Genomic DNA, 27,912 nt, shown 5'->3' on the forward strand with positions numbered 1-27,912 from the left:
CTTGAGGGCATAAAAGCTATTGCAGCTCCTGGGTTTAGTAAATGAATTGAAGGAAGTGTTCTTATCCAATCATTTCTCAGCTATGAGTTAAAAATAAGCCATTTCCTAAATTATGGAGACTGCCTAGAGCTAGCACCATCCCACAGATAAGACAGCTATGTAAGGCTAGTGAAACATTTCTGATTATTATTATTTATTCATTCCTGAATTATTTAACACACAGAGGTCTCAAATAGAATCAGGCTCCCACAGAGTTCGCTGCTCTGTTTGCTTTGAGGATGGGCAGCAAAGGGCCTCCTGGCTGCTTCCTTGCACCGTGAGCACTATGATGGGCAGCTGCAAACTCTCAGGGGAAAGAAAAGCCATCACCTGGTACTGACTGCCCTGAGATATTTGCCCTTTGTGCTCTCAGAGCAAAAATTCAAAACACTGTTGGCAAGGGACAGGGCACGTATCATAACACAGTTCATTTATTTGGGCTATTTGTAAACCTCGGCTGCTGCTTAACTTGTTTTACTCAAGTAAACATCCTGAAAAATAAACCAGAGAAAGGATAACTGAAAGAATAACTGAAAGAATAACATTAAAATTGGCATGGCACTCTGACAAAAACAGCAACGTTTGTGCAAGCAGTTATTTCATGCAGTCCATCTGGATCTGGTGACAGCAGGATCTTTCGTGCTAAGAAATGCACTCAGCAGAATAAAAAGTCCAGGTCTCGGTTCTGCACTGGGCCCTACCTCAAACCAACCATCCTTACCAAGGAGTGACATCAAGTGAGTAGTGAGCAACTGATATTATGTTTGGCTCTCGTTTCACAAGAACATGACCCCCAGTGCTGCCACGTTCTTTAAAAATAGCTTTTCAAGTGATACCTCCTCCAAAGAATAATGACCAAGTACAAGGACAGAGTCATAACAATGCCAATCTTTCAGGCAGAAGGTGATCTTTATGTCAAGGAAAGCCAAAAAGCTTGCTGAAGTTCATAATGGTCTGTGTCAAGTTGAGAGTTTTAACATCCAATCTCTGCCCTATCTGAGCTTGAAGGATATTATTTTCCAGTCACAGGGGAATGTGAGAGCTCAATGTACCTCACTGGACTTGTCCTAAAAAGCACTTTACTATCTGTTAGGTCAGCATCACAATATTCCAGTATGATAAACCTGCAGATCAATATTTATCATACAATCTTTCTGAGAATGGGGGAAAAAAAAAAAAAAAAGAAAAAGAAAGAATTAAAACTGCCAACACTTTAATTGTTTCATAGTTTCATAGTTTAATACTTCCATTAATATGACAGAGATGGTGCAGATGGGAGAAGTGATCACTCATGATCCACTATGGCAATTTACTTATTTTATCTAAGGTTCTCAAGTACTTCAAAAATCTCAAAAAAAAAAAAAAGAAAGAAAAAAAAAAAAAAAAAAGGAAATCTTATACAAATAGAGCCACACGCTCCTGGCTCAGTTCCTCCTGAGGTTTCTGATGTGTGCATCAAATACTGCAGTGATCCTTAGAAATACACTTCCAGCGGTTATGAAGCATCCTCTGAATAACCAGGAAAAATTCTGAGATCTGTGATGCTATAATGTGATGGAAAGTACAGTGATAGTAGCGGGGTAACACAATCCAATGCTGCAGCAAATGAGAACAAGTTCAAATGCAGCAGCTGTAGATGCAGAAACAAAGGGAAAACTGCTTACCTTTGGAAGGTCTCCAGTAGGCAGAGATCTCCAGTGAGATAACCTCACCTCCACTGCCAACCCTTAAATGAGGTCTGTGAAGAGGTGGATCCTGGCTCCAGCCCTTCCAGTCACTCAGGTGCAAGCAATTCACCTGAGCTCCCCTGGCTTGGCCCTGCCTTCCCACCAGGTGCTCAGTCCCTGGTTCAAGTTGTGACTTAGCATTTCCACTACAGAACCTCTATAGGGGAATGACTGGCTCAGGTGAAGAGGCACAGTAAGTCAGCTCACATCACTTTTCCCAGCAGAATAAGCAATGTCTACTGCATTAAACCAAGTGCAACTCTTGTCGTAGAAATACTAGATGCTGTGTGAGCAAACACTGCAAGCTATTAATAGCTCTTCAAAAACCTGAGCAGCCTTGAATACACACAGTTCGTCAAGAACGCTGCTTTGAAATGCAAGTGGGTAGAGCTGCAGTGTGTGCGACTAATCTCTGCTGGAATGCATGGGAATACCTTTGGTATCCAAACACATAGCACCAAACCAACAGGCAGACATTCATCTTTGGACAGGGGATATTGGTCGCCTACCAAGTTCAGTACATGAGACAACTGTACAAATGTTAATGATCGTTTTTAATTACGTTTAAAAGCAGTTAACTGGAAAGATTGATCTAAATCATTGGCTCTAATCATTTTGTATTTATGCATAATATTATTAAAAGATATGTCTGGTAAGCATTGAAAACATTGATAAATGCATTCAACTTTGTTCTGTTATCAGAGAGATATAGCTTACACGTACACATTTATTCATGTAAACATACAGCAGAGCACCTATGGAATTGGTTTGAATTTTTATACTTTTCTGTTACTCAATGCATTTCTTTTACAAGACAATGATGTTGTCCCTATGACTCCTGCCACAGTCTAGTTGGATGAAAACTTAGCTCATATCAAAATGTAGGAAACTGGTGTTCAGTCATTTTCACAGCGTGTTCAAATCTACCTGGAATGTGCTATACACAGAAAACAGTTCCTCCAAATGTGTGTATTTAACACCAAATTTCATAATCTTAGCCAAAATATCACAGTTTGTTGCTGGATCCCTTGTAGATTTTGGTGTGCGTCTGCTCCCTTCTACATCTATTTTTTAATAAACAAAAAGCCTTCCTGCCTCGTTAGCTACAACTAAGTGAAATATTATTTGAATTAAATTACTAGAATAAGTTGAAATCAAAAGAACTGCTTCTGTTGCTGAAATGTAGCTATTCTTTCAGGAGTATTTTTAGCTTTTTTTAATCTGAAATTAACATGCTTTCGGACATATTATATTTTAAGTATAGATCCTTTAGAAAAACAAAAAGGTGAATAAACTCCTTCACAGATTCAGTTTTATTAACTTCACAAAAGTATATCTTAATATATTTTTCCACTACTTTAAAAATCTTTCAGTCATTTAGGATACTTTTTTTGAGATCATTTACTGGGGGTATTCTGGAGCTCAGCTGTCCTCCTGTAGAAACAATATATTGAGCAAAGACCAGAACATGCGTCAGCCATTAAGAAAATAAATTTTAAGAAGGCTTGTTTTCCTCTATGGGGAACAAATGAGATTTGATAGGTCAGCTTAAGAAAACATATATAGCTCTGCTACATATTCGTAGCGTGAATTTTTTTTAATCACCGAAACTGTTTCCTAGAAAGTTCCATATAAGAGACCTGTTGCCTTATAGTGATTTTCATTTTTTTAAATTTCATTCATTTATTGACAGCTTGTGATGGCAGCCTCCTGGATTTCACCAAGCTGAACTCATTAGCAAACAACTACCACTACCATTGGTGCTGGAGGGGCGGGCAGACAACCAAGGCTTGAACAAGCCTATAGAAGTATGTGGAAGTATCAACTGGTGGTAGACTCCTGCAGTAAGAAGTTCAGAACTGTGGATCAAAAATGGTCAATGATGGATTGATTCTGCCAAATATTTTCCTTAGCGCTGTAGTGTCCAACATCAGACTTGCGCTTTTTCCATACAGTTTTACAAACACACGTGGGTGATATATAGTACCTATCAGCACAAACAGGATGAAACTTTAATTGCCTGGTGACAGTACACTGCTAAAACTAAAATGAATGGCTGTCTTATCTTAAGTATTTAAATGAAGCTTACTATTAGATTATGCTTTCTCTACATATCTTTACTTTTTTTGAAGTTCCAGGCAGCTTCTGAAAACAATGTCTTGAGCTATAACACTGATCCACAGTATATTTCTTTCTGCCTTGGCAAATTCCAAACACAATCTGTAAAAGAAGAACTTCAAATAATAGCATGGGTTTCCAGAGGTACAGTGCCTCAAGTTTTCCAGTGGCACAAATTCAGGAGTTCACAGAATCCTACTCGGAAGGGACCTCTGGAGATCATCAAGTTCATTAACTAGTTAACATGTACACTTAAAGCCTATCTGAATAGTTGAAAATACTCAGAGGAAATCATTGATGTCTCAGCACATCTTTGCTAATGCCAAATTAAAACGAGCCCTGGAAATTACTTTGGGAACCTAAAAAGACCTTCCTATCTCAGTTGATTTGGACAGAAAAGGTTCGCTCTGTAGTACCCTGAATGTTCAGGCAGTTGGACCTAATGATCTCAGTAGGTCCCTTCCAACTGAACTAGTCTGTTCGGTTCTATTAATTCATCTTATTTGGTTCCACCTTCTGAGAGTGTCCTGTTACCCTCCTGAATTGATGGCCAAGTATTGACCTGCTTCTCCGGAAACACAGATTTCCTTCCAATTACCTCCTGAAAAGTAATGAACATTTTTCTGCTGGATGTCTTCAGCGTGGTGGCTCCAGGCTGATGCAGGACAGCAGGTCCCAGTGAGAGATGGCTGGAGTCTCAGCTGGAGAAAACACTGGTACCAATATATCTACCAAAATTTAGTACTTACCTGGAATGGAGAGACAGTGCACTGTGCAGCGTGTGTAAGCATGAATGCATTGCACATTTATTTATTTCTATTTGTGTACTTTCATATCCAGTTTGTTCACTACCAACTGCTGAGAAACATCAAAAATTAAAACAAATGAAATCACTTACTTTTGTCTTTTCCAATTTGTAAATGCACAGCAATGGCTAGGATAGGTGAAGTTTGCCTCAATCAAAGATCTAAATTTGCTTAAATCAGGAAGTTTTTTTAACTTGTATGTAGACCTCGCTCTTAGCTTCTTAATGAATTCTAATCCATGACTTGGCAGGAAGCTGATTCTTGTCCTTGAAACATCCCTTTAAGAAAACATATGAAAATCCTGGTAAAAAGCAAATTTATTTCAGCTTCATAATGGATACGTTACAGATTGTCCTACTCATTATCAGAGTAGTGATTAAAAAGAGATCAACTGGAAATTTGTGCTGAAGACAGAATCCAGGAATAAATAAGGGTTCCTCAAGGAAATCTGAACTATTATTCACTGTAAACAGCAATTAAGAGATGTTATTTTGATTTGGGAAAAAGATCCCAATGCCCTCTGGGTAACGATTAACAGTGACATAAACTACTAGCTCCATATGATTCTGAATTTAGTAAATACTGAAATAAATGCATTCAAGAACACTATTACAGGAGAAAAAAGTAGGCTGATGAAGTCACAAGAGAAGTTTGTGATGTCCCTCATGAGCATCACATCGTGCAAAAGCCACCACAGAAGAGGCAGTAAACACAAAGTGAACCCCGTGGGGGTTACAGATATGAGGAGAGGTTGGGGATTTCAGATTTTGTACTCATTAGGAAGGAAAAGAGATTAAAGAGAGAGAAAGGTGATACAGTTCAAACTGTGAGGAACAAAAACATCGAAATATTTCCAGAGGTTTAAAAAACAAAGAGAGTATCGACTCAAGCAGAGGAAGGGGTAAGATTACAGGAGGTTAGGAGAGATGTATTTATGTGGAAGGCAATTACTTTGTGAGACAGGCTATCAAAGGCAGCTACAGATATATTACGGAGAGCATTAGTGAAGCTTACAGGAGGAAAAACATTGTGCAAACACTAAATTGAGACTAGTGCCACACATGTAGGGAAAGGGAAAAAGGACCAGTGGCGCTCCATTTCCAAAGAACCTGTCCCCATGCCGTAATATCTGGGGCAAAACATCCCCACGTTGCCTTGGCTAGGGACAAACTGTGTCCCTCAGCTTGTGACAACGGAAGAGTACATTTCTTTATTGTAGACCAAAGCAGAATGGACTATACAAAATCACCCTGTCCTCACTTAGCTCCCATGCTCTTAGTGGACAAGAGTGATGTAGGATGCAGTTTTTGCTGAGGTTGCTCTGGTCTTCATTCTCTTACAAAAGAAACGAATTTATCCTAATAAAGGAACTGACAACATTTGTCATTTTCTCCATGCCCCCCCTCCAAGATGCATCCATCTATAACAGTATGATGGCAGGACAACGTGTTATTTTACCTCTATTATACAACATCACAACAGGCACAAAGTGTTTTTATTATCATATTAATGTAGGAGAATGGTGCCGTGTGAAGGGGAAATCAGATTTCAGCAGCACACTGTGAAGTTCAGACATTTGCCATATACGATATGCACATTTGCACCTCCATTCTCCTCTCTCCAAAACAAAATGAATACAGGAATGCACAGCCTGCAGCGCAGGATGGGCCCAGCTAACAAAGTCACACCCAAAGTTACTGACTTTGGGTATGGAGGATCTTTGTCTCCATACTGTGCCCACAGCTGGAAATTTTGGAGATGGAGCCCACACTGCTGCACTGCCCCAGCATTGTAGCTTCAACTAGAAGTACAAAATGGACTGGTGGAGGCAGAAATGCTTTGAACTTCCACTGGTCAGGCTGAGAGAACCCAAGGCTTGATCCTGGGCTACATTTGGGACTGACCTGTGTCTCACAGGAGCAGTTGAAGAGAAATTTCAGACTTTAATTTCTGGCTTCAAGACCTAAAGTAGTAACTAGGTAGCAATGAACAACAAGGACTGACTATTGTCCTTAGTTGCCTGCCCTGAAAACTGTCAGCTAGAGTAGATCTTAATGACTCATCAATTGAACAGCAGTTTTCCCCTACATTCACAGACAACATCACTCACAGAATCATTAAGAGTCTATGGAACTTCACAAGGTTTCATATTCCAACTAAGAGCATGAGAAATGGTTTCTTTGTCTCACTAGCTAGAAATCATCAGTGTCCCAAATGGTTAATATACAGGGTGGAAGCAACAAATAAACAGGAGTACATCTGGACTTAAAAATAACTAAGAAAATATTACTGGATCTGTGTCTCTGTGCATCTTAAAACAGTTTTATAAATACTGAATATTTACCCATGAAAATACATTTTTCTTCTCTTAAAAATGCTTTTCTTTGTGTGTGTGTGTGTGTGCTCATTATTGCATGTAAACCAATGTGAGTTGGGGAAAGGGTTTTGTAAACTACTGCAGGGTTTGCTGGGATGTCTATTAGAGAAAATTATTGATATACCATCAAGAGACTCCCCCAGACAGGAAACGCAGACATGGTGCAGGTGGTTTAGTAGTTTTATCCACCGAGACATCATGGAGCAGAATTCAGTGCAGAGATTCTTCGAGACGTTCCTCCCTAGTTACAGGACTGGTAAATTACATAAGGAAGATGAACAAGAAGATAAAATAGCAGTGGGAAATCAAACCAAAAAGCATTGGTGATGGGAATACACAGTGTATTATTAATGCTTGACTGCTAGTCATCAGACTTGACAGAGGTTGGTATGGGATCAGAAAAATGAATCTGACTTCTCTTCCAACCTCTTCCTCTTCCTTCTGGGAATCTTTTTTGAATTACTCAAAACACTGACCAGATGATAGTCCAATTTAGGTTTTGAAAGGAACAGAGTGGAATAGCAAGGCATGGCTGTCAGAGCAGAAGCCAGAGAGGGGAGACCAATATTGAGATCAGTTTTTCTAGTAGCTGTATCTGAAGTGCCCTCTGGCTGTGCCTCAGGGTCTCAGCTGTCCTCTTGAGGATCCTCTAGAGGTCTATTGTGGTCCATATCTGTGGGGTTCCTGTTGTAGTCAAATTGCAAGGACAGGAAAGACCATGGCCGTACCTTGCACTGCTTCTGAGGCAGGACACAGCCAGAGAGCTCAGCCCAGAATGGATCATCACTGATCAGATGAACTATATTTATAGAGAGGGGGATGCTGAGAGTCTCCCTGGAGCTTCCTGCAATTTGCTGGTACCTCCAGCATGATCTTAGTGCTTACTAAGGCAGAGGTTCCTAGGGACTTCAGTAAAAGTTCATGTAAGTCACCACAGCTGTGGGAACACCAGAAGAAGAGTAGATGGAATAATGGAAATAAAGCATATTTCTGTATAGAAAGAATGTGTATATGTGTGGGAGTAATTAGCCATTTGATTTCCTTGCTTACTGTCAGCACTGAACTCCTTTAACTCAAAACTTGACATCTTTCCAAGAGAGAGATTCTAATTCAGCCAAAAGAGGAATTGATTGCTGAGACTGTGCAGTCTGCATAAAGCTGACTAAGTTAGGTGCTTCCTGACATTACTATTTGTGTTTGTCATTCTTTCATGCTGTTTAAATATTCTGAAATATAAAATAGGGATTGGTATTAACTGACCACAGAGCACTGGTTCAGGAAAAACAAGAGTTAAAACATCCTGATGTTCAGCCTAATAAAACATGGCAGCCTGCAGCACAAATTCAATTTCAACAGCCCTGTTTTTCCAGCAAAGATATGAGTATGGGTCAGTCATTTCCTCAGCATTCCAGGTGTAAGCCACAGTGACGGATGAGTAAGAAGGCTTTGCTTTCTTGATCTCAGTCAGGATGAAAAGGTAATTTCCCATCCACAGAACAGTGGATAGAGTGGTAGTGGAACAGAAAACTTCTTACACAAGTAATTCAGTGTTAGAAGTTGAACTACCAAATGAATCTGAGCTACAGCCATATCAATTTTATAAACCTTTTGAATCACTACAACTTGCAAAGAAAATGCATTTACTTTTTGGTACAAGAACCAATGCTTTTCCAAAGAAACATCAACAATGTTACTGCTGAAAAGATGCTCCAATTTTCCGAAGGAGAAAGGCACTGAGGGAATGATGGAAGAGGAATAGAATACAGTAACACATTTTTGTGTCATAGATGCACTATCACTACATGGAAAAATGCCTTCAGAAGAGCTCTTGCCTGAGCTAAACGTTAATCAGTCATTTTTCTCCCTCATTTTTTAGATTTCTAACCACTTTAATCTCTCTGTAACATCTTCCATCAGCTTCCATCTATCTGTTTTCCCCTTTCCTGGTTGACTCTTAGCACTCTCTGGATGTCTAGGACAGATAGGAAGAAAGAAAGGATGTGATGAATTTATGATTTGTGTCTTGTGCCACAAGGAAAAGACACCCTTGTCTTCGTTGCAGCTCTTACATCCTGTAGCTTGTGCTCAGAAACACAAGCAGTTGTGCACTCTCACAGGTGTTTTACAACATAGCAAAGTGTAGTGCAAAGTGCTGAGATCCAGGAGCATCCTATTGCTGAGATCATGCTCTTCACTCTGCCAGCCAACATGGGAGCTGTATCTCAACTGTGTGAGATATACACGTCCCTCTAGGGTAGGGATTTTCTCTTAGGAACTAAGCTTCAGAGATGCAGGGCAGATCTTCACTGTTTGTGGTTTAAGGGTGAGCTATTCAGATGTAAACACTGAGAACCCAACTACTTATTTTTGATTTTGCCCCAAACAAAAAACAAACTGTATTTTCTCTGCACAAAATGAAGCAGAGCTACAGAGCTTAATCAACTGTGGAGAGGACTTTGGATTTAAATCCCTGGATATAAAAAATCTAAAAGCCCCGAGGACAAAGTGAAAACATGGATCTAGATATTTCTGATGTTTTCTACACTTCCAATTTTGAATTGCAAGATTTGGGAGATGTTGAAATCCAGACTGGCATTTACATGTTCTTTTTTGGTCTCTTCTGTAGGCTAACTAATGAGAAAAGACAAATCTTTTCTTACTTACAAAACAACAGGCCCGATGGCTCCTTGGAAGACTTCATCCGGTAATTTTTCTAAGTTGTGATTGTCACTTAGATTTCTGGAAAACACAATATTGATTCTAAAATAATCAGAGATTAAGAAAATGCCTTGCATAAGTTGCTATCTTCTAATAGTTGTTTTTCAGAATAGTAAACAACAAAAGTAGTTACAGCTCATCCAGGCAGGTTCCATTAAATGCATGATTCTTGATTTCCTGAATCCCGTTTTTATTTAGCCGTCTGCAACAGAGAAAAAAAAAAAAAAAAAGTGTTTGGATACAGCTTCAACGTGCAAATAAAACCACTGAAAAGGATCTCAAGTGAGAAATTATTAAATGACTATTTAAATCACCAAATTTCTATGAATCTCAGCTGATAAGATCCCAGTAGTTAGAGGTAGGACTTGCAGAGAACAGATATGAAGAGGGGAAGCCAGCATTACCATAAGAGATGAGTTAAAGTAAGTTTTTGAAGCAAAGGTGGAACTGATGAAGTCACTGGTGCTACTCAGCTGCCCTAGGAATCCCAAGGGGAGCCAGCAAAGCTGCATCAGGTTAACCCCAACATTAGTGAGACCTTTCCTACTGTTGCTGCTCCTTATATATACACTTCACTTTTCCCAAGATGCTTTTGGAAGAGCTTAACCTTTGCCAATTATTATTTTAAAATAGGCTCAAGAAGGACAAAATGATGTGGCTGGTGCCAAACTGCCTGGGAAGCAGACAGTTCTCCACACACCGGCTGCCTCTTCCAATGTCATCAGCCCTGCTATGCATCTCCCCAGGCTCCTTCCTCTGAGAGGAGGCACAGGTAGGGAGTTGTAGGGCTTTCTGCCAAGCTTTTGCTGTAGTGCATTAACTAATGAATGCTTAATGTCCTTCCATCACTTCCCTTCATGATCCTGAAAATTTACATTTGGGTCAGTTATGCTTATCATCTTTACGGTGTGATCTTTCATCTCGTTGCGGTGCAACTCATGCTCTCTCCAAGAGGGCATGACAAGTCTGATTGGTGGCAAAACAGGCTTGATTTAGTGACACTGTCAGTAAACACGGACACCACGTTCCTAAATCACACTGAAAGCTGAGCATGCAAGTGACCCACTTATCTGAGGGCCGAGGTGGTGAGCTCAGCTCGCTATGAAAATCAGTCACGGGTCTGGTTGAAGGGATTACCCTTTTGACCACGGAAGGCAGATGTGCATAACTCCATGTCTACAGTGTGTGCCAGGTCACATCAGGAAAACTGCCATCATCCCCTTTGCTTGCAATAGCACTATTAGACATGAGTGAGCAGGCACACGGGAGAGCTATGTCCCTGCTTATGGCATTTAAAATATTTATTATATTAAATTGATCATATCCATTCCAATCTACTAGGCTGATGTATGTGCTTTAAATCACAGTATTAGCTCATACTGCTTTCTCTCACTGAACATGATGCTAATTCAATGAGATACTAAAGTCATACAGTCTGAGTTACTGTTGTCATACAGTGTGGACTGTACAGTCATGTCACCTGGCAAACTGCCTTCAGACAGTAAAGAGAGCAAACAACATTTTGCCTATATCCCAAGGCTTTGTTATACCTCCTTCTCTGTTGTTACCTGGACAAGATTCTACTGAGAGTCTACTTCTCCCCTCACTTCAACCAGCACCCTTACTGGTTCCCCTAAATAATCTGGAAGTCTTATGATAGCAACAAGTGACACAAAGGCACAAATCAGAGCCTGGACATATGGGCTTTTACTCACCATTTCCTAGCTGTACTGGTATGTTTAAGATCCACTTACAATTCACCTCCTCGGCATTGATCCATGCATAAAGCAATCTTAGATGCAATCCAAATTACTGGCTTATGCACACTGGGAGCCTGTTGCAGTAAGCCTGCTAAAATTGGCTCTCCTCAGACTGTAGGGGTTCACTGTGCCTTGGAAATCTTGAATGCTCGACTGCTATAAGGAGGGCAAATCACAATAAAAACCTGGCATACACCTCTCATCCCATAGTGGCATTATGGGAATAAATAAACTATGTGCTGTGCAGTACTCTGACAAAACCACGTCCCATCTGAGCAGCGAAAACTATAATTATAGGAGGAAAGATAAAAAAGTACATTTGGGGTATCATTACTTGAACACATTCGAGATAGCTGCATGAATATCTCATGTATGTGTGTGTGTGTATGTTTAAAACTTCAGGGAACTTGGCATTGACAGGTTGTGGATAACTTATAGAGAAAAAGGAGAGATAACAGCCGGGTGACTTGTTACTGTCCTCTCTTCAAGTATGGATGGTTTGACTCTGCTGCCACCAAAATCAATGTAAACCAAATCAATCAGTCTTTAATTGTCTGTTGCATCACGAGAGGTTAACTGCACACACAGTGGGAGATTCTACCAGTCTGGCCACTGGCTACATGGAATGAAGGCAGCTTGTTAGTAAGCACACGGTACGGTTTGATATGCCAACAGAAGAAGCCAGGTAGTTCATTAAAAAACATGACTGTTCGAGTCAAACGAGGAGTCATCTAACCACACAGCATGGAACTGCATTGTGAACCAGCCTGTATCAATGCATTAACATTGTGTACAAATATACTGTATTTTCAAAACATCTACATCTATTTTGCCAGGGTTACTAATGCCTTTGAATGATGTGTCTGACTGTAAATATTTATGAGTCACACCATCCCTCTGAATACAATTTGTATCACATGAACTGTTGCTGTAGGTGGAATACATTTAACCTTGGCACTAGTAATTACAAAATTTACTCTACCCAGAGGTTCTAAAATAAGGAGCAAAGATTGAATACAGCAACAACAAAAACAACAAAAACACAACACAGATACATTAATTTTTTATGGCAGCAAAACAGAATGCAGAGATTGCAGGAGAAGGGGTAAAATCTAAAACTTCCAACTGAATTTGGAAGCCTGTAGTACAGAGCACATCCCACAGAATCCTCAACTCAGTTCTGGAGAAGGAATGAGCAGGTGAGAGCAATGAACTTGCCACGTCTTACTCACAGAATCACACTTTCAGAACTCAGGCCCATGAATGTATTCCTTTCAATTGTACGTATATGGATATTGTCTTGAGCATCTCTGGAAAATAAAATACAATGGAAACAACGCCTTTTTTTGCACTTCTGTGAGCCTTTCAATACGTTATAATATTTCAAACATGCTGCTTTTTGTTATATTCAGTCTGAGGAACTCTTTTATGCAAAGGTTGACAACATAAGCTTTTAAGACATTTGAACATTTTACCATCTGCAGAGAGCAAACCTTCCTGGTTAAAAAAAAAAGGTAGGAGCACCTACCTTGTTCTGCACCCCCTACATGCCCACCTCCCAGACTGGTTTAAGCCATTGAAATGCACACAAGCTTGGGTCTTATAACCCAACTGACCATCCAGAAAATCTGTTATCCATTAAATACAAGTTGTGGCTGGGAGGTAACACCTCCTTTCAGCCTCCCAGCCAGAAAATGGAAGGACCATTAGCCTTTGTGGTCTGATTCAGCAAGGAACCTGAAAACCCATGAAAATAATCCCCTGCTAATGTCAGTGAGGTTGCTTATAAGCTTGGTCTGTGCTTCAGAACTTGCAATGCAGGACCCCTGTCAGTTCAGTTTGTTGAAGTGACAAGCATGCATTTCAATCTTTCAGCAGTTTTGACTGCTACACAAAAAGAACGGCAGATATACATTCTGTTGCTTGCTCAAAATAGACCTCAAAGAAGTTAAACAGCATTAGTCATAATTTAGTCTGGGGATATGGTTGTTTTCATGCTGTTTCTGCTGGGAAGCATGGAACAAAATGAATTATCTGCAAAGCTTGAAGTTAAATGAGGTTCCAAAATTATCTCATACCGAGAGTTAAATACGGCCACAGCACTGTATTAACTGACATGTCCACCCTTCTTCACACTGAGATCAGAAGAGGGAGGAATAGGGAGGGAGTGTGGCATCCATAGAAGTGAGTTTCCCACTGCAAAAGGGAAACAACCAGGTCCTCACAAACCTCAATAACCCATCAGGTTCTATCTTTGGGATTTAAACACCAGAACAACTGAAGTCAGCAAGAATTTTCTCATTGAGCTTCAGCATAGCCAGGGTTTGAACCAAGGTCTATTTTGTGTCAAGGCCTTACAAAAAGTGAGGAATTTCATCTAAAAAAAATCTCTTGCTCAGTGGGACACAGCAACTCATGTCTAGTTAATGCTAGGTAAGCAGGGGGAAGATTCGGTGGCTCTACAGCCATTGCATTTGCTTGATGACTTCATGGAGTCCTGAAGTGCAGTTCTCAAAACTACCTGTCAAGCATATAACAGAAAGGTATTTTGTATATTACGCGTGTATACAATATTTGCAAGATAATGGCAGGATTAATGTTCCTACAGATTAAAATCTTATAATCAGAGATTTGAAAATTCACATTTTTTTCTGCATGCCATTAATATTCCTCATCAAAAAGAAGAAAAGAAATAGTTGCTTAATTCCTATTTTTAGTTTTCCTTTTGATTTTGATACAATTATACTTGCAATCGATTGAAAAAAATATTGGTCAAGATCTTTTCCATGAAAAAAAGACACTTTTTTCTTAACATGCTTTTTTTTTTTTTTTCCCCCCCCCAAAAAAAGATGCAATTTTCCTGGGAAACAAAAAAAAACAAACAAGCTTTCCCACAAAATTTTACACATCTTTCCTCCTATTGGCACTGAACTTTTTCCACAGAAGAATATATTACATTCCCTGGGCATTTTCACAATCAGTGAATTAACTGAGCGAGATATTTTCCAGTGGCTTTTGTTTTCTTTGCCATCCACAGAAAACAGCACAAAGTTCAGCAACTCTTTCCATGCAGACCAGAGAACTGTCACCAGGTGGCAACAAATTCCCATTTCCACCAGCCTGGTTTGAATTTCAGCTGGTGAATCAAAACTAAAAGGCTGTTATCAGTCCCCTGGGACATGTACCTGTGCACTCATAGCATCGTTAATGGAAGAGTAGTTGTCAGAGTGCAAGCTACAACGCTTTGTAGAAAGGAGTTCCAGAGAATAGAGACCCTTTAGGCTACATTATCATCAATAGCTACAAAACTGCAACCAAAAATACTACCACAAAGCTAATAAGTAAGCACAAGGCAAATTGATCTCGAAAGATTTTGTTAGAACAGCAAGACATTCATACGGAACTTATAAAATTATTAAAACTTACAGCAAAACCTTCTGGAAGGATTGCACCTTATGGACAGCAGGTAAAAACCTAAGACCTGTGTTTGATATTAACCTAAGGAGGAGAAATTAAGGTGATTAGTTCTGTTCCAGGAATGAAGCTATAACTAATAAAATAAAAAGCACATTGAACTTAATATGGAAGCTGCAAAAAACTGACGTCAGCCACATACATGGTGTTTGTCCAAAGGAAACTTGGCCTTCTAATGTAAAAAGGTTTCTGTGAGAAGCACAAGCTGAGTTCTCCCCCACACAAGTCAAGGGAGAAACCATATTTGGGATAATTATATGTTAGGGGAGCCGAATTGATGGTGTTGAATGGTGATGAAAATCACCTCCTGGGACTGGGAAAAAAGTAACAGCATTCATTTTATGTTTATTATTAATCTAGATTATTTCAGAAGAGCTTCAAACTTTCAGGTTTTATGAACTGAAATGAAACAGACAAATATGACAACCAAATCCGGAAGGACCAAAAAGGTCCATAAAATACTCATTCACTTGCATAAGCACTCATCTGAGCTCTCTGAGGTGGTATCTGGATATCCTCAGAGGTTCACACTGAAAAGCCAACTGGTTATCTACATCGTAACAAAATACACTACATTATATGTAGGAAAAAAATATATAAAGAAGTGTAGTGAATATTCATGAAGCCAATTTGGAAACGTTGCTGAAATGTCAGTGACTGTTTTATCCCGGGAGTCAGAGTGGTCTGACACTGCATTAGCTTAAAAATCACAGCTGTCACTTTTGACCAAGAAAGCTCTAAAAAATGCCTTTGGAAAACTATTACATACGGTTAAATAGAAAGCGTGATTAATGAAACAGGTGGATTTTACAAGGCCGTAATTACGTAAAGTACTTCTGCACTTGTGAAAGGAGTTAGCCAAAAAAGTTCGAACCAATGGGAGAGCCTGCAAATCCCCACTTACAGTATTGTAAAGAACACTCTCTAAATGCTGAACAAGTACTGGGCTTTGTCTGGAAGCTGCCTTTCATTTTAAATGAGTCATATACTGAAATTCACGCAATTCTTTTCAAGAGCTACTTGTTAAATACAAATTATGGCATGCCTTTGCTTTAATAGGAAAATGAAGACAAAAACAGCTGCCAAATAGTGCGTGGCTGTTGCAGGACTGAGGAGAAGACATGAAAAGCTTTCATATCTATTTTACTTTCCTGAGAAAATCTTGATCCTTTTGTTCCTGTAATGAAGGATGATGGTACTTAAACATGTTCTGTTCAGGCAATGCTCCCAGTGGCAATTTATTCCAAACATCACAAAATGCTATACTGGTTAGCAGGGCTTTTGCCTTATATGTGAATAAACACGTTAGGTGATGCCACAGTCCTATCTTCCCAGTAATATCCCAAGGTACTCAAGGTTTGGTTTATACTGGTGTCCAATGAGCAGTATGGGATGAAGAGCAAAGTGTTCTGACAAATCACAGAATAATAGATGATTCTGTTCTGAGATAAATCTACAGGTACGAGGTACTGAGTGCACAGAGGCACAGAACAGTGGTTAGGAGCAGGAGAGGATGTTCTTTTAATTAATTGCAGAAAAAGAACTGAAAAAACATGCTAGTCTGTGGCCTAGATCTCTCTTCTCTTTTTATTCCACCAGCAAATCTCCAGAGGCCTTGGAATGGATAATCTCGTTAGAATGTAGATAATCCAATTTACTGAATAACTTCACTGCAGCACAGTTTTGTCAATATCTTTATCATACAACGTACACATCCTTAGTAGCTTCGCTTTAAACAAATGTCCTCTTTAATATCAGCTTAAACTGAGTTCCCCTTTGCTATATCTAAACAGCTCGGTAAGAACATGTGTTTCAAATCGCTGATGGCTGCTTTCCAAAGCATTAATTGTCTCTCTGAGAAGGCTTACTGGAGTCAGCACGTAAAAAAAACATTGCACTGTGATCACCAGAGAACAAAAAGTCTTTCAGAAGTGAATTCCTGGAAGATTCTGGCCGCTTCATTTCCAGATACAGCAACTTCCCTGCTCTTTTTAAACCAAGTTGGTAGGAGATATTCTGACAAAAGCTGGCACTTAGTTCAGCTCATTGACTTACTGCGGACGTTTGCTAAATTGCCAACACAAGGTAAGCAATGAAATACTGCATCACTCAGGGAGCATTATTTATGTGCCCCTTAATCATGCTAGTGGCTTTGTGCTGCACATGGGCTGACTACAGACCGAGAGCCCTTTGACTCATGGGAATGGGTCTTGCAGGCTAGAGTCTATAATCCGTGAAGACAAGTCTATAATCCACAGCACACAGTGCTGGAAGGTAGGGGAGGTCTTTAACCAGTAGACTCTCATGCAAAAGGAGTGAGTGGATCATCACTTCTTTTTATTGAAAATCCACCTCCAAGCAAAGGTTCTGTGGATGACTTCAGACCACATGGACATCTCTGCTAGGCATCTCTGGCTGCATCAAACAAATGGATTTAAGAAGCATGCCAGACATCTGTGTGTCAAGACCTCCAACAAACAGGGCAGCAGGTAGAAGCAGCTACAAGCCTACACTACAACAAATGTTGCAGAGCAAATAGGTTCTCGTGGCCTACATTTTGCTTCTCACCAGCAATGGAGCTGAATGCCCTAAAAATTCATCTGAAAAAAAGGTTACATTTAAATCTTTCTGTTTAAAGATGAGATCTCTTAATGCAGGACATTGATATATTCACTGTAAAAAAGAACCAAAAAAGACATAAATTACGTATGACACTAATTTTGGCAAGAAAATAGGTTTGAAAAGTCATCACTGCATTATTAAAGAGACAATGCCACAGCTCTCCCTAGCGAGAGCCAGACAAATAATTTTGTACTGATGAAAAGGTCAGCAAGTTACCATTTTGAAGCAGACTGTCTCTTTGGCTTGTATCCAAGAAGACCAATTAAGAACCCTCTTCACAGCTTCTAAACGACTAACCTCAACTTTTTTGTTTAGGTTGCATTTTTCTAGAAGGCTTAGGAGATCTCAACATTGTCTTAAAGCATTTTTCTCTCCATAGCATTTTTGCTTTACTAGTAATGATGATGTAAGAGGCAGAGGGAGCAGGACGAGTAGAGAATGTATTTGTGCTCAGGTAGGCACAGATAAAAGCGTATTAATGGTCAGCACCCAGTCGCTGTAATGAGACTGTAAAGCTGATGAGAGGACTGACAACGTTAGCCAGAGCTTCTTCCCTGCTCGTAAGTAAGATCTAGTGGCTATGCTAGCATTTTTGAAGCAGCACAGAGAGAGCCTTGCAAGCAACAACAGCAAAGGTCATTAAAACTCATGGGCTATGACGTCTGGCCTCCACCTCAGGCATTAACACTGATTAATTTGTATCTGCTTCTTTTTTTTTTTCTTTTTTTTTTTTTTTTCCTTCCCCAAAAACTGCTAGTAAATACTTGTTTTTTTCTGCAGTATTTTCTGAACTGCATTTTAACAGTTCCATCATAGTTGTCGCACTGTCATGAGGAATGGAACTACACATCTCATATGCTGCCACTGAGGCTGGAAACTTCAGAAGGAACAACAACAACAAGCTCAGCAGAAGGCACAGACCTGAGATCCCTGCTTTAGTGACTGTACATAGAGAGTGATGTGAGTACAACATAACTCAGCATCACACCCAGCTCACTGGAAGACTCCTACAGGGACTTCATGTTCTGCTCCAGTAATGCGGGCAGGATTAGCTGAAAAGGGAACATTCCCCGTATCTCAGGGCAGGCAAAGGAAGGTAGGAGTCACTTCTTCAGAAATGACTTCCAGTGCTCAATCACTCACAGGTCTAACTGTAGGCACCTCCAGGCTGCTGTTCCTTAGAATAACAAACAGGTGGCATAGCTCTGTTGAGACCCATCTGCATGGCTGGTGTGGATAATGCAGCACAGGATAGGAGTTCCTGTATGTCCAGAAATTGTCCTCCTGTGCCAGCGCATCTGAGAGTGAATTGCAAGTCCAGCAAGTTCCTACCCTACAAATTCAGCCTCATCTGCCCTTTTCTGGTGGGGAACACAGCTCAGATACTGCTGAAAATCTCTTTCAATAAAACTGTTTTGACCAAATCCCTGTGATGTTAATCGATGTATCTTCACCAGAGCCAATGATGCGACACTAATTTGTATCCAAAATGGAGCTACTTCCAATCTTACTGTTAGCATGAAAGGCACATTCAGCAGTTCATACTCTAGGGATCATATCTGCATCTTTCGTGCTATTTACAGTCTAGAAAGAGTCTTTTTAAAATAAAGTAATAATTTTAATAAAATTAAAACCTTTTAAAATAAGGATGCAAATGGGATACAACATAAATCTGTTAATCAAGTAAACATCAAAGATGGACTTTATCAACTTAGATTGGGGGAAAGATTTGGAATTAAAACAAACTTGAATGAAGAGGATGTCAATAAAATTAGAAGAAATTTTCTAGTCACCAAATCAATGTGTTTCTGGAAAAGCCTGGAAAGCTGAGTGAAACTGGCCAAAGAGTAGGTGAGGGCAATGGCTAGCTATACAAGCAATCCTCTATCTTTTTAATCTGTTGCTTCTAGAGGTCATAGGAGAGCTACTGCAGCTGAATTTTTATACAAAAAAAAATCTCTAAGCATTTGAATCAATGCATAGAGGAGTATGGAGACAAATGTTGAAAGGAGGGAGCATGTTTCTCACTGCTTATAGTGCTATTTTACACTAATCAAAAGCAATGAACAACATTTCATCTCTGATGAGGATAAAAAATCCCATATGTCTAAACTTTATGACAACCTATTGCAAAATACGAAATTTGAAGGAATATCATTGGGATAAGGAACTTGAAACTGTGCTATAAATCCTGAGTGGCAAACTAGATCCTCAGCTGGAGAAAATTCACACTAGTGATTGTAATTTCAATGAGCTGTGGAGTTAGAATCATTCACATCGACATTGAAAACTTTTGCTTGAAACCAAAGGAAAAAGGTGCAAGGTTTCTTCTTGTGACAGAGTAAACTTAAAGTTTTATTTCCCTACTACTAAGAGAGAATCTGTGTTGTAGTCACACGCATACAAAAATAAAAGTTTGTCAAAGTGCCTCATGAATTTGGTGAAGCAGATACTGGTCAAAATACTGTGTAGAGAGACAACAGTGCAGATCTTATCGCACGTTCAGATTTATAGATGGTTTAAACTCTAGCAACTTGTATATCATTAAATAAACAGTATATGTTGAAGTCCGAATATTAAATCTGGAATCTTAAAGTTCAAATTCAAACCAACACCTCTTAGCGTTTCCGAGCCCAGAATCTGTCAGACACAAGTGATTTTGGGAGTCTAGAATCACTCATGTTTATTGGATCACTGATCTGATTTCATCCATCTTTAAGAAGCAGATAATCTGAAAACAAAGCACTTACGTACTCAAATTAATAAATTGTGATCAGTGAAGCTTATTATATAAGCAAGGAAAAGAAGGTTGGTTATATATATTCAGCAGGATGGACATTAGAAAAATCAAGAAAATATCCTGCTTGGAATATATGCCATTTTTCAGCAAAGAGCACTTTGGGAGTTAAGCTCATTAAAAAAAAATTACGGCTGAACAGATTTCATTGGACTGCATTTGGGTCAATGCGTAGAGGAGTATGTAGTGACAAATGTTGAAAGGAGGGAGCAGAGGATCTACCATTAGTCATGTTAGGACAATATACTAAAAGCTGTGAAAATATTTTTGAGATGGAGTTTATTTTAAGGATGGATTCAGTTATCACTGAATCATGATGGCAACCCCATGGGATCTGATATGGCAACCACAGTTGTGCAAATTGCATTCTTGATGAAGGTGGCTAATAAAATAAATGTACAGCTTGCACCGTTCAATTTGCATTCTAAGGTTTTAATCTTCTCACAACCAATGTTAATGAAAACCACTGCTACAGCACTATCATTGCTGAAGAAAAAAGTTTGAATGCGTAAGATCACGTGCACAAAGTTTAACAGAAAGTAGAGTCGTGACAAAGACAGATGAAATTTTGTCCTAAAGCTCTCGGGAGGAATTTCAATCAAGATCTGCTTTTATACTGATAAAATAAAGGTATCAATCCTTTTCTCATCACTTAGTTTCAACATGTTGCTTAGAAAAGCCCAAAGATTTTGTGTTTGGAGATTACTGTAGAATCTCCATGGATTCCCCATAGAGAACAGTACCTTCAGCTTTTCTGAAGACAATATACAGGCTTGAGTATGAAAATGTAGATCATCAATAGGCAACTAGTGAGAGAAGAGTGAGCATTATCCTGTCTTAGAAAAGCGCTTAGCATAGCTTGGATAAAAACTCATACATATAATTTAAAATTATTATAGTGCTTTCAAAGACCAAAAAGACTTACAAATATCTGAGGCTTGGAAGGTGCTGGAAGGCATCTTGATCAATCTTCACGAGGTTGTTGGCTTTCTCAATTCTTCTGCAATGGGAAAATGAAACATCAGAGGAAATATATGAACGTATAGATCTTAAAATGTCTGTGGTTGCATGCTAGAATATGTGTAGTTGCCCAGGGATGTAGTGGTACTGTACATTGAGATTTTCTTTTTTTTTTTCAAAGCAGCAACCACAGAATAGCAAACCCCACTGCCTCTTGATACTGGTGGTGGTTTGAGGACAAGATATAAGCTGATAAGGGAAAGAATGAGAGAGTTGGCTAAGATGATGGGAAAGACAAAGTGAGATTTCCAGTGTTTCTATATCACTACGAATTCTTCACAACTTGCCTGAACCAAACTGCTAAGTCTTTGAAACTTACCTATAATAGTCTCCTTTGAATTTAGATTGCTTATTACTTACATTTCATGTAGTTTGGGAAGGCTGGAAAACACATTTGCTTCTATGATCTCCAAGGCATCGTTCTGTGAGATCTCTCTGAAAAATAATTGAAAAGTCAAGATATTTCAAGCCATGCTTTCAGTAAAAAGGTGAGGCAGACAATGGAAAAGCGAAAAAATCCAGAAGAAACTGGTTCCTAAAGTACAGATCCGTTTTAAAAATAAGGTGGACAACAGATAAGAAAACATACCTCAGAAATACCTACAAACTGCCACCAAAGGCAAACTAAGGCAGTTCAGAACAGTATACCTCCTGAGGCCAAGCCACCACTGCCTACTGCATTTCTGACATCACTAATTACCAATTGAAATTTAATGCAAGATTTTAACTTGCAGGAGATGAAAGTTATCTAGAAAACAGAACAAGTCTAAAAAGTTCTCAAGAAATAGGACACACCCTCAAGCTGTAGGATATGCTTCTGTACTGTCCTGATGAAAACTCCAGAGATTAAAATTAAGCCAAGAACGGACAGATCCAAATGGAATCTCTTCCATACCCTGGGGAACCCCCTATTTGATCTCTTCTATGTGCAATGAATATCCTCTTGTAGACACAGATTTTGTGGGGAAAAAATGGCCAGCTTGATGTTATCAACACACCAGATGCATTTCCTGTTAGTCCAGAGGCATATATCTTTTCTTCTTTAATCTGTGGGGTGGCAAACACATAGCACAGGCTTTATTTAGTATGATTCAGAGTTCAAGAATTCCTCTGGTAAGTCAGAGGGATTTGTTGCCGTGCAACCTATTCTGATTACATCTCTTATGCTGGCAGCGATTGTTGAAGTTGGAATAAAAATTATTACGCCAAAAGATTCACCATGGTCATTTTTCAAAATGGTGCAAAAATGCTATTTCCCAGCCTGAAATCAGCTGTAGGAAGAAAATACTGGACTGCCAGTGTAACTTGATGATACTGCAATGCTCTATTGGATTTTTCTGCTAATATAGCTGCAGACATCTTTGGAATGAAATCTTGGATAAACAGATTGTAAAGTAGTTATCCCTTGCTCTTAGGTATCTTGTTCTTTAGAAATTATGATAGCTGCAAATAGATTCAAACAGGCCTGAGGTAAAATAATGGATTATATTATAATCATCTGGGTACAGAGTCGATATTTAAAAAGTAATCACAAAGATTACTGCAAGTAATATAAAAAGTATTCCACTTTCTCTTGAGTAACAACTGAACTGTACCTGCTGAAAATCACCTGCTGATTAAAGACAACAGCCTTGCAGAAAAAATAATAAGCTGTTCATCTGACCTTTTCTGCTTTAGAAAAACGAGTTAGTGGCTTGGCATTTTTTATTTTAACAAGTAGTTCCCCCTCTGCATCTCAAGGCTTTTAGAGAAGAAGTCCTGATCTCTGCTCTGGAATATCCTTCTTTATCTATGAGCAATAATGAAATTCTTGCACTGGTTTCCCCTACTCTATGTAAATTACACAGCCATTGCAAGGGATTCTGTGCTGGAAAGCTTCCCACTGAAGCAGACAAAGGGAAGCAGTGGAAACTGGAACTAAACGAGCAGTGACTTGTTCTGGTGTCTTGCAGCGAATCCTTAGGAGAACTAGGATAAGAGCCCAGGTTCCCAAGGTCCTTACTGCTGAGGAGGGATCTGGAGTTGCCTTTGGTGTGCTGCAACACAGCCAATTAACTCATTAACATACACCAAAAAATTTGCATTTACTTTTTGCTCTTCTCCTACTTTCTTTCAAAATAACTATTATAAGGTATAGAATAGAAGCCGCTACTCACTATGCTGTATTTATTTGACAGTACAATTCACTTGCTATACAACAGTTTGTAAGATTTAATGACACGAAAGGTATCAACTTTCTAAGATTTGGTTTTGCTTCTGCTCTTTTTTGGACCACCAGCTTTATATTTGTCATTTCCCACAGTCTGAAAATAAGTTTTCTAGGAAAAAGAATCATAGGGGAAAAAAAAAACACCAAATATTTAGTACCAAAAATTCCATTTAGTCAGAAGAGATTTCACACCACAAAACAGCTCAGGACTAAATGCTGCAAATTTGTTGGCCTTATATAGGCAAACAAAAATTTATTTAGAAACCAGAGTACAGTAGTGATCTCCCATGAAAGATAGGGCTGTCAGGGGTAATGATTTTTTATGATCTAATCTGCTAGCTTACACTGGAACAACTTGGATAACACCACCCTTCTTCAAGGCGTATTTCAAGTGCTTAGAATGGAACATCTCTGTGTCAGGATGGTGTTTTGGCTTTCTAGGAGTTTGAGATGGGCTCTGTGCTTTGTTTTGGTTAGAAAAAATGGGAGATTTAGAACTGATTGAAGTAGATAATTAGGGAAATGACTTAATTTCCATACAAATATCTCTCTTCATGTGCACAGAGTAATTTTTTTTTTAAACAAGGAAATGAAATATACCCATTGAGAATGATTTTGCTGTGTTCCATCTCAGGCAACCCACTGCTGCAGTCATTGTGGTTACAATCCTCTGACTGGGCCTCTGAGCCTTTTCCCAGCATGGAAGTGCTGCTTTCTAACAGAAGGCTATTGCTATTCTTGGCCTTCTGGTCTCCATGTACCTGTTGCAAGCTGTCATTCAGGTAAGAAGGAGAAATAAAGAATGACTCAGTTTAGGAGAACAGTCACACTCTGCAAGCAAGGAGCAGCACTGCTCTGTGTTTGGCTGCATGATTTCTGAGAACAATTTATTTCTTGGTAAAGAGTGATAAAAGCATACCCTGCTCATCAAAAACCCAAAGAACACCAAATAACCAACTCAGCAGAGTCAGATCCTCTCTAGAGGAGAGCAAATAATGCCTGTTTGTAGTGTGAACTACAAACAGAAATAGGGGACTGCTGGCCAGTATTTGTGCACGAGATTTGTCTTATGGTATAAATACACATCCATAGAGGATTGTTCATAATGCATATCTTATTATATGTCATCACGAGAGAAGATGGGACTGTTATTACATTGTTTGTCTGTAATGAATTATACTATTAGCTCTAGTGCTAGCTATCACACCAAATCTAGACAGCAATTTGAGCATAATTTCTAATACACGCAAGCCTTTGAATAGATGCTATGTAAGATAATCAGAAGCAATTTCCTTATAAAAATAAAACCAAGCACTCCCCAACCCCCAAAGCACACACTGAGACCTCAGTACAGCACAACGCTCAAGCATCTGCTCAAACTTAGTTTCAGTACTTGTTAGATCACATCAAGAGCACTGTATCTAGTCTGGGCTCCCACAGTTCAAAAATGATGCAGAAAGACTGGAGAGGGCCACAAGGGTGATCATAGGACTGGAGAAGCTGCCCTCTGAGAAAAGACTGACGGAGTTGGGTCTTTTCACCCTGCAGAAGAGAAGGCTTTGGGGAAACCTCATCAGAGTATTGCAGTACTAAAATGGTGGCTATAGGGAGCTTTCATAAGGAGCCACATGGAGAAGTGGAGGTTTTCAAGATGCAGTTGAATAGGGTACTGGTTAATCTCATCTGGGCTCCTTTTTCCCATAAAAGATTTGACTTGATGGTCTTCTGAGGTTCGTTCCAACCTGGGCTGTTCTGTGACTCTGTGATTCTAGAGAGGAAGAGGTTTAACATAGATCAAGACATGGAAAACTGCTGTAAGAAGAAGTGCACTCACGGCAGCTTAGAGGCAGATGACGGCAGGAGTCCCTTACACAGTGCGTGGTGACATCTGCTCTCGAGCACAATGACCTTATAATATCAGTAGCAGAGCAGTCAGTGACAGGGTAATGGGTGCCTGACTGATGAGCTTGGCTGTACGATGCTTGCAGTTGCAGGAGGATTTATGGATTTCTGCATTTCACCTCCCTGTTGACAGACTAGTGGTCTATGGATCAAGGTCTTCTGAGCGCTTGTTTGTTCACACACAGACATGGCAGACAGAAAAGGGGAATTTCCCCTCTCTCCAGCCACATTGCCCTCTTTTGCAGTGTTGTTTGCAGTTTTCATTAAGTTCTGATCCAAAGGAGGTATGTGCACTGGCTATGCCCATGATCTGCTCACCTTATACTTTCTGTGATACACCACTGATGTGCATTTTGGCTTTTGGGAGTTCATTTTTTGATGTGCTGTTGATTCTTCAAAACTTTATTCACCCTACTGATGCCTTCAATGACCAGAGATACTGAAGGTATCAGGTGCCACATCTCAGTGCCAATGGCCTCCCTGGGCACTCTGTACTACTACAGTGGATCCCACCCAGGATCCATTGGGTGAGCCCACTGGGAAAACTGCCTTTGCTAAGTCTGAACGAAAAAATTAAGCACCCAGCACTGGGATACCAGTCTTGATGCAGAAGAGACTAAAGAGCTCTTATTTATTTTGGTCTGATCAGAAATGAGTTAGTATGGAATATCCTTTGGAAAATTTCCCACTACAGCGATAGCAAAATGCTACTCCATTGTTTTAAACAAGTTACAAAAGAAAAGCTATTTTTCTTAAAAATATTGGAGGCTTTTGACCTTTTAAAAATAGATGCTTGATACTTTCTCACGCCACTTTCCTTGTGAGCACGAAAAACTTGTCTCCCTACCATGATTCACTGAACACCAGGCAGTTACAGGCTAGTATATCTTAGAAGTTATTGGCATTTCAAAAATGGATTCAAACACTGACTCTCCACATCATCTCCTTACTTCTCTGAAGATACGCACACTGTACTGACCTGAATAAGTGGGATGCCCATTTCACCAGCTGAGTATTAAAACTGATTTCACACTTGGAACAAAATAGCATATACCTGAGTCTTTGAAGGAGGTTATCAGGATTCACCAATACTGTGTCTTCCTGCCTTCTCCAAAGGGCATGGCATCATACTCTTAAATCAATTCAGGCATGGGAAATATAATGCAAATTTCCGCACAGCAGGTTGAAGCAAAGGAGTTTTTATTTCTATCAGTACTTTAGCACCATGCCAGCAATCCAGATGAAAGTCTGTTGAGAGTTGGGTTGCATTAAATTAATTGTCCATGTAACAGTATTACACTGGTCTGCCTAATCTGAAAAAGCATGCGATTAGTCTGCGGAATTGCAGCTGATAACAACCAAACACAGCTACAGAAGCCACATCGTTATAAGAATTGATTTTATAATGAATACAGTTTGAGGGGATAGATACCTCCTCGTACTGTAGAACTGAGGGGATCTCTTATACTAATTTTGGTTTGCTGACGGTAAAACTGAAAATGCACGAAGCCTTTTAAGTCAAACAAATCATGACCAGGTCTTTGGAGGAAAGAAACGGCAGCTTTCAGCAGAAAAGCAGGCTCCAGAGTCTGAAGCCAGAAGTACACGTGCTGACCTTGCACCACTGTCCCTCCACTTCACATCTGGGATGGATATTTGCAGTCCCGTGGCTGCCTTATTGGTCTAAAATTAAACTCTGAATCTCCACTTCTATTTTGACTAAGCAGTTCCAGATTCTCTGAATAGAGAAATGCTGACGTGACTCAGCTAGCTGAGGACTGGGAGTTATAATGGCCACGTGTGCAGTTTTGGAAGGTGCAAACTACAGGGAAAATGGCTGAATAGTAGCTATAAAGCAAAAGTACCTAATGAACAATATTCACTAAGGTGTTGAGATTTAAGTTTCATATGAGATCTTCAGTGTATATTTGGAGGGTCTTATATCTTGAAACAGTTTAAAAGAGACAGGGACCCAGCCTGGACCAATTCTAGATGAAATGAGCCACAAACTCTCTGTCCTCCCTATCAACACAGGTAGCTCAGAGAAAGAGGTTTGCATTCTGGTGCTGCACAGACACAGGGGCAGGTGTACCTGTTGACTGACAACCCCACTGCTCTGAAGACAGTCACTAAATTTTCTCTTTAACCATGAAGGATGTAGGGAAGACAGAAAGCTTCCTCTAAAATAAAAGCACCCACCCTAGCAGTTGCATGTCTTTCTCAAATGCAATGAGCTCCGGAGAGTTGGTGGTAAAGAAAGTGGTTGTTCAGCTGAGAAAGGGTCCTCCTTGTTCAGAGATGCTGACACAAGCATTATGCCCACCTCGTAACTCCTTTCAAGGA

At 39.6% G+C, this 27,912-nt stretch overlaps 1 protein-coding gene and 1 long non-coding RNA gene across 6 annotated transcripts in view; one reads left to right on the top strand and one right to left on the bottom strand.

The window, feature by feature from the left end:
* Positions 1-4,968, top strand: part of LOC116216294 (uncharacterized) — a 32,232-nt gene extending 27,264 nt beyond the window's left edge. Inside the window, exon 4 of the long non-coding RNA XR_014881857.1 lies at positions 3,460-4,968. This is a non-coding gene — a long non-coding RNA (uncharacterized LOC116216294). The remainder of the gene's footprint in view (positions 1-3,459) is intronic.
* FSHR (follicle stimulating hormone receptor) overlaps positions 1-27,912 on the bottom strand; it is a 76,275-nt gene that overhangs the window by 3,959 nt on the left and 44,404 nt on the right. For all 5 annotated transcript variants that reach the window (XM_085218882.1, XM_085218881.1, XM_010706604.4 and 2 more), the window contains 7 exons: positions 21,819-21,893; positions 21,364-21,438; positions 14,972-15,043; positions 12,778-12,855; positions 9,919-9,987; positions 9,732-9,806; positions 4,783-4,968 (listed from right to left, as the gene is read on the bottom strand). In XM_085218882.1, coding sequence (XP_085075008.1) covers positions 4,783-4,968; positions 9,732-9,806; positions 9,919-9,987; positions 12,778-12,855; positions 14,972-15,043; positions 21,364-21,438; positions 21,819-21,893 — 630 coding nt within the window. The remainder of the gene's footprint in view (positions 1-4,782; positions 4,969-9,731; positions 9,807-9,918; positions 9,988-12,777; positions 12,856-14,971; positions 15,044-21,363; positions 21,439-21,818; positions 21,894-27,912) is intronic.

Source organism: Meleagris gallopavo, chromosome 2 (assembly GCF_905368555.1).
Source record: "Meleagris gallopavo chromosome 2, MGAL_WU_HG_1.1, whole genome shotgun sequence".
NCBI classification, from domain to species: Eukaryota; Metazoa; Chordata; class Aves; order Galliformes; family Phasianidae; genus Meleagris; species Meleagris gallopavo.